The 17036-nt window shown below is 43.0% G+C and overlaps 3 protein-coding genes across 3 annotated transcripts in view; 1 reads left to right on the top strand and 2 right to left on the bottom strand.

The window, feature by feature from the left end:
- Nucleotides 1-774: 774 nt before the first annotated feature.
- On the bottom strand, nt 775-5672 carry glod4 (glyoxalase domain containing 4). Its single transcript, XM_080459270.1, has 10 exons — nt 5513-5672; nt 5296-5345; nt 5018-5138; nt 4239-4383; nt 3533-3669; nt 3318-3404; nt 3101-3214; nt 2932-3018; nt 2771-2832; nt 775-1722 (listed from the first exon to the last, which is right to left on the bottom strand). The coding sequence occupies exons 1-10, from the start codon at nt 5600-5602 to the stop codon at nt 1704-1706; spliced, it is 912 nt and encodes a 303-aa protein (XP_080315396.1). The 5' UTR covers nt 5603-5672; the 3' UTR covers nt 775-1703.
- A 483-nt stretch (nt 5673-6155) lies between these two features.
- Nucleotides 6156-9314, top strand: mrm3a (mitochondrial rRNA methyltransferase 3a). The gene is made up of 4 exons (XM_080460584.1): nt 6156-6554; nt 7034-7278; nt 7359-7520; nt 7604-9314. The coding sequence occupies exons 1-4, from the start codon at nt 6187-6189 to the stop codon at nt 8170-8172; spliced, it is 1344 nt and encodes a 447-aa protein (XP_080316710.1). The 5' UTR covers nt 6156-6186; the 3' UTR covers nt 8173-9314.
- The window catches only part of nxn (nucleoredoxin), a 74496-nt gene continuing 66601 nt past the window's right edge, over nt 9142-17036 (bottom strand). The window contains exon 8 of the mRNA XM_080460585.1: nt 9142-10336. Coding sequence (XP_080316711.1) covers nt 10154-10336 — 183 coding nt within the window. The 3' untranslated portion in view covers nt 9142-10153. The remainder of the gene's footprint in view (nt 10337-17036) is intronic.

Below are 17036 nucleotides of genomic sequence, written 5' to 3'. Positions count from 1 at the left end.
CTGTAGGTTCGGTTTGGTTTGGTCCGCCCCGCTGCTGCTGCTGCTGCTCCGCTGGCGGCTCCACTGAGCTCATCGAACAGCAACAAACACCACGAAGACACCAAACCTCATTCTAACCAAACATTCAGATACACAACCAGATTCACTGTGGTTGATGTAAATCAGCATAGGCCACGTTTACACGTACCCGAGTCTTTACTAAAACGAATATTTTCTCCCTCTATGTTTAGAAGAAAATCTTCATAAATGCCTGGTTCGGAGCTGCTGTGAGCATCCCACACCTGTAGGTGGCAGTGTAACGAGAAGCATGAAGTTCTCTACTTCTTCTTTTTTTGGGTTCAACAGCAGTTTGCGTCCATAAAGTGGCATTAAGGCCATCAGCTGGTTCTCTCTAACCACATTGTTTACGACTGCTCTCGTCGTCCCAAAAGGAGAAGAGTTTTTCCAGATCTCCCCTGTGGCCGGAATGTTCAGGAATCATTAATTGTGGAGACTCGTAGCTGCGGTTATGTGTAAATGCAAGGCCCAAATGCAGAGAAATCTCACCGTTTATCAAATACCCAGGTACGTGTAAACCTGGCCATAAACTCTTCAGTACTACATAACCATACACAAGTAACGGTGGATGAATAATGTATTTAAAATAAATCAGTGCTATGCTGTCGAAATACATCCCAAAGTCAGCTTGTTGTCCAGCTCTTTATGGACTTGCAGTAGAAGCTTGTACCACAAGGTGGCGTTATGAGTCACTCAAATGTTCCTTAAGCCAGAGGAACAGAAACCAAGGCAAGGCAAATTTATTAAAGCACCATTCAAACACAATTCACAGTACTTTACAGGGAAATACATTAATGCAAGCAATTAGCATTCTCAGTCTCCAGGCTTTTTAATATTTTACTGAGTCTTTCCCATAACCACTGGTCCTACGCTCGATGCATCCAACATGGAAATAATACATTTCTACATGAGCGGGGGAACTCCTTGCATCAAACGACCACATTATCTAGGATCACTATCTAAGATCTTAGGTACTACATAGTAATGTATTCCATGCAATTAAAAAAAATGTGGCAGTTACACTTTCACGCATCAAGAATCACTCAATTAATGTTTAACCATGAAATAATGCACTGGTGCAGTCAGTCAGGGCTATAAAAGGCTACGAGAAATGGTCTAAAAGTAAATCTGCTTCCATCACGGTCAAGGTAAACTTTATGAACCCTGCAGAAGCAATCTGTGTTGCAGTCAGCAGTAAAACATACAATAAAGAAATTGCATTCATACAACACATACACACACTTCTGTTGTTGAGCAGACCGTTGGAACTAAAGAGTTCCTGTTTTTTTCAAGCTTGGACCAAATAAACTCTTTGACTCACCAAGTGTTTATACAATAAATATTTTCTATTAATCCATTTTTGTTTAGGGTTAACTCAAACAAGTGGCTGAATATTACTTCCTGGTACTGAATTTCACCACAACTCATCAAACAGGCAAAACTCTTGGAAGCTTTTGACCCATTTTTTATTTAAACCAAACGTGTCATCGTAACACACACGCAGCAAAACCAGTGCTATTGCATGACAGTGGATAAGGTTTATGTATAACGAGCCTCGTCGTCACAGAAGGATGGAAGAAGTGCCTTTCTTTCCCACAAACTGCTGCAGGGTCCTGGCTGCCCTGAGGCGTCGCGCGCTGATGATGTCACTGAACTTCAGCACAACTTAAAAAAAAAAAGAGTGTCAAAACAAATTAAATTAAATCTGCGCCCTTGTAGATTTGTAGTGCAGGAGTGGCCCATTGAAAAACTTCTTCATATGAAATCACGACAATAATGGAGACAAATGTTTTTTAAACTGAGTTAAACTTAAGGATAGACAGTATAAAGACGATTGTTGGAAGGAAAACCAGGATGCATGGTGGTGAAGTGGTTTGAACTCTTCCTCTGCAGCAAAGACCTGCTCAGTTTATTCATGAGGCAAAGACATTCATATTAGATGAAACGGTGCCACTAAAAGTGTTGAACTGAATATGTGTGTCCTGTTATGGACGGAGCACAGAAACAAACAAACAAACACACCACAGAATTCTGGAAAAGTGCCTGGACTCTTTAAAGTCCAGGCACTTTAAGATTCGGAAAAAAAAAGTGCCAGTCACACACACACACACACACACACACACACACACACACACACACACACACACACACACACACACACACACACACACACACACACACACACACACACACACACACACACACACACACACACACACACACACACACACACACACACACACACACACACACACACACACACACACGTGGAAAATTGAGGAATAGCGTGTTCTGACTTTTTCTGATGATTCAACAAACCATTTCAGGAAAAAAACTGTCCGGACAAAGCAGATGGGAATCTGGTGAAAAAACACTAAATGGAGGGAGATACTGGTCAGTCGCGATACTGCTTGATACAGCTCTGATACTGTTTGAAAATTAGAGGGAAAGAAAAATCAGTTGAACTAGTTCTGTATTGATGGGATAATAAAAAAATATGTTTCAAATCAAAGAAGTGGTTCATTTCTAAGGTTTTCAATTCAACAGCAGCTCGTATCTTAAGTCATGAAGAAAATACACCTCACACTGCGTTATTAAGGATTATTATGTTGACACAACAAGCAGATATGTGCTGCAGGTGCTTCCTAAAGAACCGATCATCATATCGACTGTTCAAACATTGATGCTTTCCACAAAGGTTCTGTCAGCTCACGCGGCTGCCTTCTGTTTGTTGTGTTTGGCGAACCACTCCTCACTTTTATCCTCGGTCATGGCCTGAATTAAAAAAAAACAACAAGTAGAAAGTATGAAAAAGCTGAAGCAAAGTGAGTATTGAACATGATTATAGTGCAGAGCGAGTAAAATCCAGCCAACCTGATCCAGCAGCTCATTTCCTCTGGGGTCGAGCGTGGACAGCTGCCTGAACGCCTCGTCTCCCACAAAACAGATCTCGTGGCCGTCCTGAAGCATTTCACAGTTTATCTTGGTAAAGAAAAGAGCTGATTGAACAGGACTGCAGTGTTTTATTTGGTGGCGTTCTTACCGGATCAGCTAAAATAACCACTTCGACTGTGGCTTTTCCAGGAGTGTCCAGGCTGACCAGCGGAGTGACAATCTTCTGACTTTCCTTCTTCATTAAAGCTTCGAGGTCCGGCAACTGATGAAGGGGGAAACACATTTTAACTTCTGGTGAACAAGACAAAGTTGAATTAAAATAAATAACATTATTACATTTTTTTTACAATGAAAGATTAACTTACCTGCTCTCGTGGGCATGAAAACGCTATTCTTCCAAATGCTGTTCCATGGTCAACTGTTCCTCCAACATCCTGAAGCTCCAGTTTGCACTACAGCAACAGAGGAACCTTATCAGTGCTATGATATCGTAATTAGTCATGAACACGTTTCAAATCATGTTGGTGTGATCTCAATAAAGTCATCCCTTTCTCTCTTCGCCTCCGTTGCTCTGACTCACCTGGGTGTCTGTGAATCCCATCAGGACGGTCTTCTTCTCCTGGTTCTTGTCCATCACCTTCATTCCCAGCAGAGAAGCCCAGTAGTGGGTTGATTTCTGGAGGTCTGACACTCCCAGACAAACCTTCTGCACCGGGTCTGAGAACAAATTATTAAAGGTTATGGCATAAGGATTGTGTGTGTCCACTGAGAGAGAAAAACCTCTAAGATGAAGCCCCATCCATGCTTTTCCCCCCGAGCGGTTTGAATTGGTGTCTTGGAATAATGATGGTGGATAAAATGATCAGCATTTAGATTTACAGTGTATAGATAGAAGAAAAAGAAATTAAAAAAATGGAAAAAAGGATTTGCAGTTTATAGATATTTGTTTTCTAACTAAGCAGGTGAGACAGGTGACAACAACAACGTGTACTTTATTGTGTTTGTGAGCTTCTCATTCTAACACCTGTGTCACACTGGTGTTTCTGCTTACTTGATAACAAGTTTTAGTTCCTGTTTGTTCAAAGCATCACCTGGCTCCTGAAGGCAGAGTGTTGTTCCTCAGGTGTTTGTGGGTTAACGTAATGATAATTGACATTAGCCAAATCACAGGTATTCATTCCCCTGAATGAGGCATTAAGTCATAAGTTTACTTGTTTAAGCACATTCAATAACTGTATTGACATCGTGCTGTGACAGAGGAGACAATTCAACAACCTCAAACTCACCGGAAGCAGGTTGCTCTTTGTCTACCAGGTAGAAGGAATAACCTCCGGGAGCCTTCGTCAGGTACAGAGCGTCTCCCACCTCAGTGAGAGGCCATCCCAGGCGTTTAGCGTTGCTCACAGCTTGGCTCGACTGCAGCGTGAGCCCCTAAAACAAACAAGCAATGAAATGTTAATTTACTGAGGGACCATGTCATTATTAGAGCAGTTTTCTACCAGCCAATATTGCTTTAAATACAAAATGAACAATGAAAATGATCAATGCTGGACAAAGTCAAACAGGTCGGATAAATAAAAGAAAGATCACGTTTTCCTGAAGCGAAGGTAAAACGGTTTCCTAGTTATGCACAGTGAATGTTTTGAAAGAAGAGGCAGCATGAAAATAGTAATTCCACAATGAGAGACTTGTATTTTCTGCCATTAGGTGTTAACGTTTGGCAGATTCCTTTGTATTGGCGAAAGCAAATGGTCAAGAAAACATGGGGGTGCAGTCGTCAGCACTCCTGCCTCACATGGAAAATATATCAGGTTTGACTTGGTTGTATGTTCTTCTTTTGCACAAGTCAGTTTTATCCAGGTCCTCCAGTTTCCCCCCACAGTCTGAGAAACATGCATTTGAGGGTAATTTTCTCTCTAAATTGGATTGTCTGTGAATATACATGTGTGTGCAATCGGTTGAGATGGACTGGTCACCTGTGGACCACTGAATGGATCAACAATCAAACACATGCAGTATTGTTGTGCATCTCTTACGGTCCCTGTTCACATGGACACTCACTCACCAGGAAATCATTGCCAAGCTGATATTCTCCCACTCCATAATTGTATGTCAGCTCAGCGACAAAATGGTCATCCTCTGGACCAAAGCCAACCATTGTCTTGCTCCATTTCCCGTCGTAAGGGCTGTGTGTGCAAACAGGATGAGAGAGTACATAAATAACTGCATGTTTCTGTGTTGTGCTCATTAGTGGAAGGCTTTTACATAGAACACGATTATAATGAGTTCAAAGTTCAGCTGCATGGTGGCGTGTGCGTGTGTGTGTGTGTGTGTCACATCTACCCATTGCAAGTTGCTTTGCAGCCCTCCTCAAACTCTTCGTGTCGCAAAATCTAAGCAGAATAATGAGGGATGAGTTAAAAACAGCTTACTCTAACAGCCCGGTTCCTACAATGCTTCATTATTTGGTACATGTGAGGTTGTGCAACAGCCTGGTTGAGATTTTAAGATTAAGGCTCAACAGCAGCTTCATTCTCCACTTTTCTCCGATTATATTTACCTTCATTCCCAGAACATCTCTGTAAAACGTGGTAGTTTTCGTCCTGTCACCAACTTTGAAGACAAAATGCAAAGCTCGTCTCAGAGACATGTTTATTTACAGACGTGCAGCTCTGTGTGTGTGTGTGTGTGTGTGTGTGTGTGTGCACACGGTGCGATTCATTCATATAGGAGTAAATACCATTGAAGTACGTATTTAAAATAACGTATATATTTCCTTCAAAATATAATATATTAACACACTGTGCTTATGATACAAATGTATATGATTAAATACGGTCTTGATAGCTTGACCAAAGAGTACGATGTAAGAAAACGAAAAGTGTCACCCCTCCAGTCGAATTAATGGTACAGTCCAACACGTAGTCTCAATTTATGTCGCGATGATACAGAAAAGACGCGAGTTTGAATTTGTTTTTGAATTAAAATATTATAAACATGTTAAACAACTGAATAAATTTTTGATACGAAGCGTTTACAGTTTATATCCAAAATAAACTGTGACCGAAATAAACCATTCATTGATTTATAAACTGAGTTCAAAATAAAGGAAACTTTTTTGAGCGGAAACATGCATTACCGCCCCCGGTCACCTACTGGCAGTATTCACCATAGACATGTTTATGTCTATAGTATTCACACTGTAACAGACAAGAGAAGAAGAAACTGTGCAAAATGGCGGCCTACATGAGAGGCATGATATGCTTAGTTTCCACACAGCGAAATGTTTGTATGTCTAAAGTCAGCAGTGTGTTTGTGGAGTCCAGGCGGTTTGTGCGGGGACTGAGGAGGAAGCCGGTCCGAGTGTTGTTCCCCGAAACCGAGAAAACCAAAACCCCGAGGTCTGAGCCAGAGCAGCCAAAAATCAAGAGGGAGAAGGAGGCGAAAGTCAAGTTTACACCAGATCCCCGAAAAGAAAGGGACTTCTTTATGACAAAGAGGGACCTTAAACCAGCTGTAGAGCCGGCTCGGGTTACCGGTACAAAGACTCAGTTGGACGGCTTGCACTTTGAGAGGGCTTCTCCTGGAGATAAGAGGCTGGGGTAAGCATCACTGCCTGGAGCCCGCAGCACAGACCAGGGCCAAGGGCGCACACAGGTATCTCACTGTCTTGTTCTATTGGCTTTAGTCGCTACATAAAGCTAAAAATCATGAGAAATTATTGACTTAAGTCATGTCCGCTACGACTCAGATCATTCACTTTCAAGGACTAAAACCTCCCTGAGCCCTGGAGGGCTGCCTTCCCCTCTGGTTTCTAGTATAGATCACACTACTGGGAAGAATTGGTTCGCCTCTGTTTTCCTCATGTGCTGAACCAAAGTACACGTTGCATGTCAAGAAATCCTTGCCTGTTGTCGTAAAACATAACAATTCAAGGATTTTCAATACATTTTACTGTTCAAATTGCCGAGTTGTTCTGATTTGGCTCCAAAAATTAATATTTTCTCATTAACCTTAATGTTCATAACAATAATGGTTTAAACATGTAATGTTCCTCTTCCTCCGCGTGTCTGTTCTGCAGAAGGCTGGTGAGTATTGCTCGCTCCAGGACATTTCGAGAGCAGCAGGGTAAAGTCCTGTTGGAGGGACGTCGCTTGATCTGTGACGCCCTGGATGCCGGCGCCAATCCACAGATGGTATTCTTCAGTACAGTGGAGCGGCTCCAAGAGCTACCTTTAGACAAGCTGAAGAGGGCCACGCTGGTCAAGGTCAAGTTTGAGGACATCAAGCTGTGGTCCGACCTTGCGGCTCCACAGGGGGTGATCGGTGAGGCCCACAGGGGTTTTCTCTCACGATGCTGCGCTGATGATTTGAATGGTGTGTCATTTTGACGTTCTCCCCCGCAGCCATATTTGCTCGCCCTGACCCGTCACAGTTGAACTTTGCAAACCGAGAGCAGTCATTGCCGCTGTCTCTCATCTGTGACAACGTCCGAGACCCGGGCAACCTCGGGACGATGCTGCGATGTGCTGTCGCCGCTGGCTGCCATAACGTCCTCCTCACTAAAGGTGCGTTTTTATATTACCAACTTAATTTAAGACCTCTTGTCTGCAACATGGCTAGTATTTGTCTTTTATCTATTGGTCAACAGGTTGCGTTGACGCTTGGGAACCTAAAGTTCTCCGTGCAGCTATGGGTGCTCATTTCCGCCTTCCCATCTATCCCAGCCTGGACTGGAACAACATCACGAGTTCCCTTCCAAACCATGCGACCGTCCACGTGGCTGACAGCTGCTGTGCCGTTCCCGAGAGCACAGAAACAGAAATGAACGCTCACAAACCTTCCAAAGCAGGAGACTATGGCTGGGTCAGCAAAAGCAAATATGTTGACTGTGAAGATTGGGATTCGGAGTCTGATTCTGATGATGAGGGACCTTCATCTCCCAGCGTGGAGACCAGGCTGTACCACCAGAGCTGGGCTAAGAGTCCCACAGCTCTGGTGATCGGTGGGGAGACGCATGGCCTGAGCCCTGAAGCGCTGCAGCTGGCGGAGAAATCTGAAGGTTGTAGACTCTTTATTCCTGTGGCTCCGGGTGTGGACAGTTTGAATTCAGCCATGGCAGCGGGCATCCTTCTGTTTGAGGGCAGGAAGCAACTGTTGAAAATGCTGCAAACATCTGGAAAGAAACGTGTGTCTGAAGCAGAGAGGCAGAGTTCATGATTCGGCCTTTAGCAGTCAGCCTGGTGTAACTAAGTTAATATGCTATGAAGTATTAATAAATATGGATTTGAACTTTTGCTCTTTGGAGATTTTGTTTTGCATTGATCATCTATAAAATAACCCCACTGACCATTGAGGATAACATCTTTTTAGTCAAGAATGTCCCTCTGTGTTGAAGTATTTCTATTCTACTGTTGGCTTGAAATATCTCCCGCATCAAATGAAAACCCCAACTTCTGAAGTTCTTGTAATGAAGCCATGAAGCAACAAAAACGAGCAATCGGATTTCTGACAACTGCCAAAGGTTGACCTGGACTCAACTGCACAGATTATGATGTGCTGAGTGCAGGCAAATCTATTGAACACCTTTTCATTGCAAATATGTGGAACTCAACAGCTTCATCCTTTTATTGGCCAAGTAGCTGTTTTTGGCAGGGATGCAAGATAAGTGGTTAGATAACATTTATTTACGATCCACGTCTGAAAGGAACTTTATAGCTCTGCCTCAAATCATCACTGATGTGATCACAAGAAAACTGGGGGGGGAAAAGGTTGGAAGGAATGTAAACTCAAAGCAAAACGAAGGTGCATCAGTGTCGACATAAATCTAAAAGCTCGTTAGAGATACAACAGCTTCCATGATGGAGTTTCACCACCTTCAGCACAGGCTGAAAATAACCATGTTGGCTTTAGTTTATAATCTAAATATATGACTTATTTGTGTGTTTTTTTTGGGGGGGGAGGTTATTGTGCTTTTATGTAATGTGTATAAGTTTAGTCAGCTTGAGACTTTCCTATCATTTATAAATGACATGGCAGTAATGCAACTTTACGGATGCAAACTTGTTGAACCCAAAAGAAGACGACGACATGTCATGATGTTCAAATGTACTACATTTAAAAGATGGTATAAGTTATGAAATATACTCGAGTAACATTGTCATGTTGAAATATTACTTTTCCACATGTGCGAGTGCCTTTCAAGGTTTTATGCAAATTCACAAAATGAATCAATCTGCATACTGCTCTGGGTAATAAGTTTAACATACCCTGACAAAGCAAGCATTGAGCATCAAGTGTCTAACAATTCAAGGAGTGGCTGACTTTATTGTGGAAAACTTAACAGGAATAAAAACTTTGTGCTCACCAGTGAATTTTTAATTGAGTGTGAAGTGACAGAAAATGGGGATTTAAACATTCAACACTTTTCCAAGATGCCGTTTTTGTGCCTCCTTTTCATCAAGGGACCTTCACAGAAAATCCTCATAATGACTGAAATGAGAACCACCATTAACAACTGGCAAGATATGACACACACACACGCTTTAAAACATCAGTCATTGGTCTGTTACAAGCAAGTTACCACGTGCTCTTAGCCTGTATGTGCACCATTCATACAGTTTTATTTAAATAGAAAAGCTTACAGCTACATCCAACTGAGGTTGAAGCACATCTGCACTACATGTGAAACACAACTGGGGGGGAAGGGAAAAGAAAAAAAAGAAGCATTTTACTCTTTCGTAACATCACTTAAAAACCATAAAAACCAAAAGTGAAACAAGGATCTTGCAGCCAAAAGGGAAAAGCAAACAATAAGATGAAAAAGTAGGTCCACTGGGTAACTTCTCTGGTTTTTCTCTACGATTTAAAAATGTTATGGTGTGGAAAAACCTCATGAGGCAAAAAACAAACAAAAAACCCAACATAATCTCCATATATATTACTGTATGGACTATAAGTCAATGCAAGGCACCACAGGAGAAAGAGGACTCCATGAAAAGAGGAACATGTCTAAAAAAATGTTTAAATGTCAGTAAAAAGTGAAACATCTCTCTAACAGTCAGGCAGGGAGGTTTGGAAAGAGAGAGACGTAGAGAGAGAGAGGGGCTGGGAAAGGTGACGGGTGGAGCATTAAGGTCGGGGTCGGTTGATGGAGTGAGTCCCATTTATAGCCGTCCCAGTTTGTGCGCGGACGTTCTCTTTAGATGGGCTCTGGTTTGAGCTTTTCTGCCAGGAAGTCGCTGACGAATTGCTCCACGACGGCCGGCGTGATCTCCTCCACGTCACGGACGTACTTGGCCCGAGCCGACATGTCCAGGATGGTGAGCAGCGGCGCCGCCTCCGGGAGGTTGGTGTAGTCTCGCAGTGAGTCGCTCATGTCATCCTGGGAAGAGAGCACAGAGTGTGTGTGTGTGTGTGTGTGTGTGTGTGTGTGTGTGTGTGTGGACATGAAAATTTAAAGGGAATCCCAACACAGACAGAGTCACACACACATTTGGCTAATTTACAGTTCCCTGTTCACCTGGCCGCCACTTGTGACACAGAGGAATAAAGGTTCATCTGCAGAGGAGCTGTTAATCAAACACATGAATTATTGGGCTTGTAAATAGAGAACAGGCTCAACTCTGAGCTTCTGCATGTAAGATTCATTATATACTCAGTCAGCTTAGTGACGCTTTAATCTGATAAGACTTTGGCTTACAGTAAGTCCCTATATTAAGTGTTTAACCGTATTAGGATTAAAAGAACTACATTGAGCAGGATTTAACAAATCATACGTCATACAGTACATAGAACTATATCTTCGGTAACAACTGATTGAAGTATGATGGATGGTGGGAGAACACTGGGGTTCAACCTGGAGGACTTCTTTCTGACTGATGTGACAATTTGAGAACATGATACTGAAATCTCATCTATAGAACTCAGCACAGACTTGATTCAAATATGATTTAAAGCAGCAGCTTTCAGGGGATTTGTACTCTTTCACTTGATGACCTTCGCCAACGAAAGTTGGGCGAGAAGGTTACGTGTTCGTCTGCGTGTATTCAATTATTTATTGGTTAGCATGTATTTTACCAACTTTTCACAAAAAAACTACTTGCTTGAATTACATCAAATCTTTTAGGGAAGATTTGTCATCATCCAAGGACCAATCGATTACATTTTGGGACATTAACGGCAAACCGCTTCCGAAAGAATCCTCAAACTCTGAGCTACCAAGTTAGCCTCGATATGAGCTAACGGCTATCGTCCTCGGAATGCTAACTAGGTTCTATGAACAAATGTGGCGAAAGTGTGCGCTCTACCGAGTGTAGCTCTATTTTATAGTCTGCAAATGTTATGATTGTGCAGAAATATACAGTTTATAATTAGAAACCATGTTGAGAGAAGCTTTCCCCTGAACCCCTCGGATTTATTTCACACTTCAGAACTACTCAGGCTCTCTGGCGTCCCACAGGGAAGGCATTAGGAAAAGCCCCCAAAAAAAGCCTTTCGACATATTTACAATCCATCACTCTGTGAACTTCATACTACTGTTAGAAAAATCTAGTTTAAAAACAAAAACAAAAAACCAAAAAAAATGTAGTGCAGTTCAAATGTTTTTCTATCTGCATGATTTCACCTTCCTGCACATCTGTTAACCAGCTGTGGTTTCTCTTAAATTAATGAATCATTTGGCTGCTTTGGGCCTCAATAAAAGAAGGAATCTGTGTATAATTCAACAGTTTTGTTTAACCCCTGGACAACATGTGTGTTTCTCTTTCAGACTGGTTGAGAACTTTATTTGCGTGTTGCTTTCCAGCTCAATGCAACATGATTTGAGCTTTTATCCCCGTCAGGAAAAGCCTCGACCGGATTGGCTCCGGCGCCTCATGACCCTGCACAGGATTAATCGATTAAATGGACAATCATAATATTCATAAATATATGATTTAGATAATGCTGCTGCTAGAAAATCCTTTTTTTTTTTTTTTTTTAACCTCTACAGTCAATTTATCTGATGATTTTCCCTAAAAGAAATATGATCCAATAACTATGAAAGCCTTAAATCCTTTTTTGCCAAAATAAAATGCATTATATCACAAGATAGTGCCTAAACACACGTAATCAATCATAACAGACATCAAGTGAGAATTTAATCCAATTCACAGACTTTAAGATACAAATACTTTAATGTGTGATTTTGGTCGGTAAATGCTATGTCAACATATTAAGAGTGTTCTATACAGACTTTAAAATATTAAACTACCCTCAATAAACACACAGCAAAGAGTTAAAATGGGAAAAGTATGCAACTGTTGCTTCAAGTGTTGATGTGTTACAAGAGTTTAAATAGAGACTTGAGCCTTCAGGTTTAACGCCCGTCTCCACTTACAGCCTGAACAAACTACTGAAGTCAAGGTGCAGAAATGTCACCTTGTGATGTCTGGAGGAGACGGTGACATGCTGGTGACAAGCCGTGAAGAGAACCTCCTCTCCTCCTCCAACACTGGCACGGAATTGAGTGACATCTGAATATCTTTGACAAAACGCCGGATACGTTCGACTGGAGAAGCTTCTGAAATACAATGTTTCTCAACACCTTTTTCAGCAGCGGCCTCTACTTGAACTGCGCCGCGTTTAGTAAAATTCTGAAATGTCTGCGCGCAATCTTTATTAATGCACGCTTCTTGAAAGAGAATATAAAACTCTTTTCCTGCAGGCGGCGTGCCCAGAGAGACCAGCAAAGCTGCAGCTCAGTCACACGTCCTGCTGAGAGGAAACGCAGGAAGGAACCAGGTGGGGGTCCAACAACACGCCTCCGTTTTCAAAAGCTCCTTCACGTCAGATTTGAGTCTGGTGGCAGAGGATTTGAATATGTGGGCAGGAGAAGGAGCGGCGCACTGGCTCGTGAAGGAGCCTGTTAAAAATAGCTTGCTGCTGGGTTTCAGTGCGCGTTCCGCTTTGATTTCTCTACATTTACTTTAAAAGGAGCTTCAGTCGTGTTCAGCCTGAGGCTCGGTGTCACCTTTAACCCCCTAACAAGTCCAGATTAGAAGCTCTGTGGCCACAGGTAGCATGAATGAATCACTGCCGGGCAGCAGCTTCCCAACACGCTTGAGAGGGTCATCAATTATTGAGGCCGAATGAGAAATCAGTTTCGTAATTCAGCTGGAGTTCCAGCTGGGAGTGCCTCCCGACTCCTGCCTCCACACAAATCCATTGTTGTCGTCGCATTTCGTCTCTTTGTGTTGTCGAAGGTCACACAGTTCGCTCTCAGACGTGCACGGCTAATATCTCCATGTTATTGGAGACATTTTCTCATCCTCACGACATGATGGCCTGATTTCCCCTCTGCTGAGCCTGCTGGCTCAGAACCAAAGACTCCCAGAGATTAGAGATCAGTTTCATATGGAAAAGATTAGGTTGCAAATAAAAAAAAATGTTACCTGAGGAGGCCAGCAGGTGGCACTACAGCAGAGAGCTGCAGCCCTGATGTTCAATATTGATACTGATTTGTGTGCCAGAGAGAGTTTAGTCATAAAGTCACTGATAGAGAGACTTTGGGTGGATTTCCTGCAGCAAGTAAAGCTGAGCCTTCCCCTCGTCTCAGCTCCTTCCTCCTCTCTGTTATCAAAACATCCACAGTTCTTCCCTCTGAATGAATGAAGCCACACGATCAGCTTCCAGGCTTTCCATTGATCAGCTACTGATCAAGTCCGCCGAGATGACATCTGTGACCTCGACGTTTGCAGATGGAAGAGACGAGCTGCAGCGTGGTTCTCATGTATGCAGCCGTCGCCCTCTCAATGAAGCCCGTTTCATTAACCCTGCAAATCACCAAGCACCGACCGCTTAATACTCGCTGATGTAAACCGCCACCGATGACAGTGTTGTTAGCAGTGAAATACTGCTAGATTCTCCCACTACATGTACAGGCCCTCCCTTGCAGGCGTGTTTTGCAGCCACGCCGAGCATAGATCATAGATCATCTGGGCAGCGAGTGTAAAGAAAGCACAAAGCAGCGAGTAATTCTACAATCTGTCACCGTGGCCTTTCTCAGTCGCTCAGATATGAGGAGATGTAATCTCTGCCTCAGTCTGCACCTCCGCAGGAAGTGATGCATCTTCTTTTGTGTGGCTTCTCTGCTTGTGTAAACTGCTTCTCGTGAGGTGGTGTACGCCCCCCCCCCCCGCGGCTTGGCTCAGAACAAAACAGACAAAGGGCCCGCACTCACAGCTGTGATAAGGCTCACCATGCATGTGTTTACCGTGAGCGACCCGCTGGGCCGTGGCGGCCATATTGGGATTATTGATGCACTGTGGCATTTGACAGGCGATGACCATCACATTAATCTCCTGCCGATGGCGATAACAAACCTTCACAGTGGTCTCGGAGCCTCTGTCCGTCTCTCAGACCAGCTTTCTGTCAGATTATAGATATTCTCCAATCTTACTCGTGAAAACATTTGGCAAATTCAGGGCCGACAGCCAGTTGAATTAAACTGAAAAAGGCTTTGTGGCATTTATCTTCCAATGAAAACAATGCGATCAATGCTTGTTTAAGTTCTTCTCTTCAAATCTTCCTGAGCAAATATCCTTTCTGAAAGTCAACAGTCTGTTGACCACTTTATTTTTATCTTTCAGCCAACAAGCACACAACCACAATGATGACATATAGTTAAGCTTCATGTTTGCTTATTAACACCAAACACATAATCAATTTTGGAGATTCTGCATCAGAAATCTACTGACAGACACCATGAAAGGGAAAGTCTGTGTGTTTTAGGAGTTAGAGAAGGATCATGACGTTATAATCCCGGACAGAGAGACCCCGAGGAGGAGGAGACTCAAAACGTTGTGATGAAAATGTGAAGCTTTTACCTCCCATAGAAAGAATCTCAAAAGAAGAGATGACTGCAGGATGTCTGTCTCCTTTTTGACCAAGAAGTGTATTTCTCAACCAAGAACTTCAGATGAGATGTGACAGATAAAATAAGCTCACATGTCGGAGCTAACAGAAACATAAATTGTACCCACAGAGGAATTAATGCCTCAGATTATACGTCTTCACTTGTATGCCACATCTTTAATCTTATATCTTCAATCTTGACTCATGAAGTTCCTTCACAAAGAGTCCACATAGATAGTTTTCATGTAGTTAACGTTTCATTTTAACGGTAGACTTCACATCGTCCATTTATTGGGGCTGTTATGGTTGACACTAATATCTTATCTCAATATTTATTTCATTGTTATGAAACTCAGCCAATAATTGACAACGTTCCTTTTAATCTACTTTGCATTGAAATCTGAAATCCTTCACTAAAACATCCAAAATAATCCAAAATGCTCCAAATACAGCTATCAGTTAACTTGTAATTATGGGAATGAGAAAGAAACATGGGGGAGCTGCAAAACTGGGAAATGTAAAAAATATGACAAAACCAAAAACATCTGTGAAGATTCTGTGAACTGTTATTGTAAGCATGAGATAGAACTGTGAAACTAAAGGAGAAACAGGTTTATTATCAGCTGGGTATCATATAATAGAATAGAATAGAATAGAATTTATCATTCATTCAAAAACAAGTGAATGTTAAGCAGCTCCAGCTGGCTTTGCCAAGTAAACAAGATCAAGTAAGGTATTTTCTGATAACATGCAGAAAATGTCACTGTGACAATTGTGGTGTTTGCTGATTATAAAAAGGTTAAAATTGATCTAAACTCAAGCTGGTTTCCTATTAAAAGAGGATCATAATAAAAAAGGAAGGATCTTCTAACATGCTGAGCTTTGACTATTTGCTGGCGAGGCAGCCTCGGAGTGTTTATGCAACCCATTATAATCTCAAAGTCGCAGCAGCCACTCGGTTCTCCACTGCCTGATTCATGTGTGTGTGTCTAAACAAAGCTTTGAGGAGCAGAATCACAGGCAACAGTCACTGCCTCAAAAAAAATCTGTTGAATTCTTATGTGACTGGATAAGACCGCCACAGTTCATTCTGCATGCAGCATCCAGCGCAGAGCAGAAGTGGAAGAACAAAAGAGCTCTTATAAATCTGTAAACGTCTCTGCAGCATATGTGTGTGTTTTTTCTTCTTTTTTTTTCTAGTGGGGTAAGAAGATCGGGTGTCCCTGGGCTCAGCCTGCCAGCAGAGTGCTGTCTCATGGACACAGGAAACGCAGCAGCTGGCCTGGCGGCGGCGGCAGCAGCGGCGTGCGCCACTACCGGGGAAAACCCAGGCCAAGGTGAGGGAGTCCAGGCCTCGAGCCTGAGAGCTTCACTGGAAATGACATCCGGGGCCGAACGCAATCTGGATATGAAACGCTGCGATTCCATAGCTGGTCCGGGAAATTCTACCTGCGCTGTGTGGGTGTAGGTCTATCGGGTCGAGCGACGAGGGAAATAAAGCAAACACAGATAGCAAGTTCTACTGCGAGAAGCTTCAGAATCACTACAAGCTGCGCTGCAACAGCGTTTCTTTGTCTGAGGTCGGATGAAGATAAAAAATTGGCAGGCAGACGCTGAACCTGACACACTCTCATGCCAAGTCACGTCCTGATGAAAACCTTAAACTATTTCGCTCTGCGCCCGTATGCTGGTGGCATTTTAAACCCGACAAGAGAGCGGAACGGTCTGATAGTGTGCACATGTGTGAGACCCTCGGCTGAAACCTGAGCCCCCCCCCAGAAGACGGTGAGCTGGAGGGCCCGGAGCCGAGGAGGTGAGGAGAGGCAGCTAATCTGGTAACGATGTCGGCTGCTGCTGCTGTTAACTCCACCGGTTCTGCAAATGTTGGAACCAAACAACATGACGTAACAGGAGTTATGGAAACTTCACGGTCCGTCCACATGGGGAAGATGCAGGAGGAGATCGGGGGGGGGGGGTACGCTCTGGTTTTACTACTCAATACTGAGGCACACGGTTGAATCAGAGGTCAGCAAAGGGGCAACCTGGTTGTTTTTACAGGGGCCTGCATCATTTCAACACACTTCTGTTATAAAACATGATCTTCATTGCTGCTGAAGTATTGCAAACTTCTCCAATCTCCTGTAGTGCTTCTCCCCCCAAAGTCTGCTGGAGGCCGAACTAAACCCAGT

The sequence above is a fragment of the Lipophrys pholis genome (assembly GCF_963383615.2).
Source record: "Lipophrys pholis genome assembly, chromosome: 3".
In the NCBI taxonomy this organism is placed as follows: domain Eukaryota; kingdom Metazoa; phylum Chordata; class Actinopteri; order Blenniiformes; family Blenniidae; genus Lipophrys; species Lipophrys pholis.
This window is presented reverse-complemented; position numbering and strand designations above follow the sequence as displayed.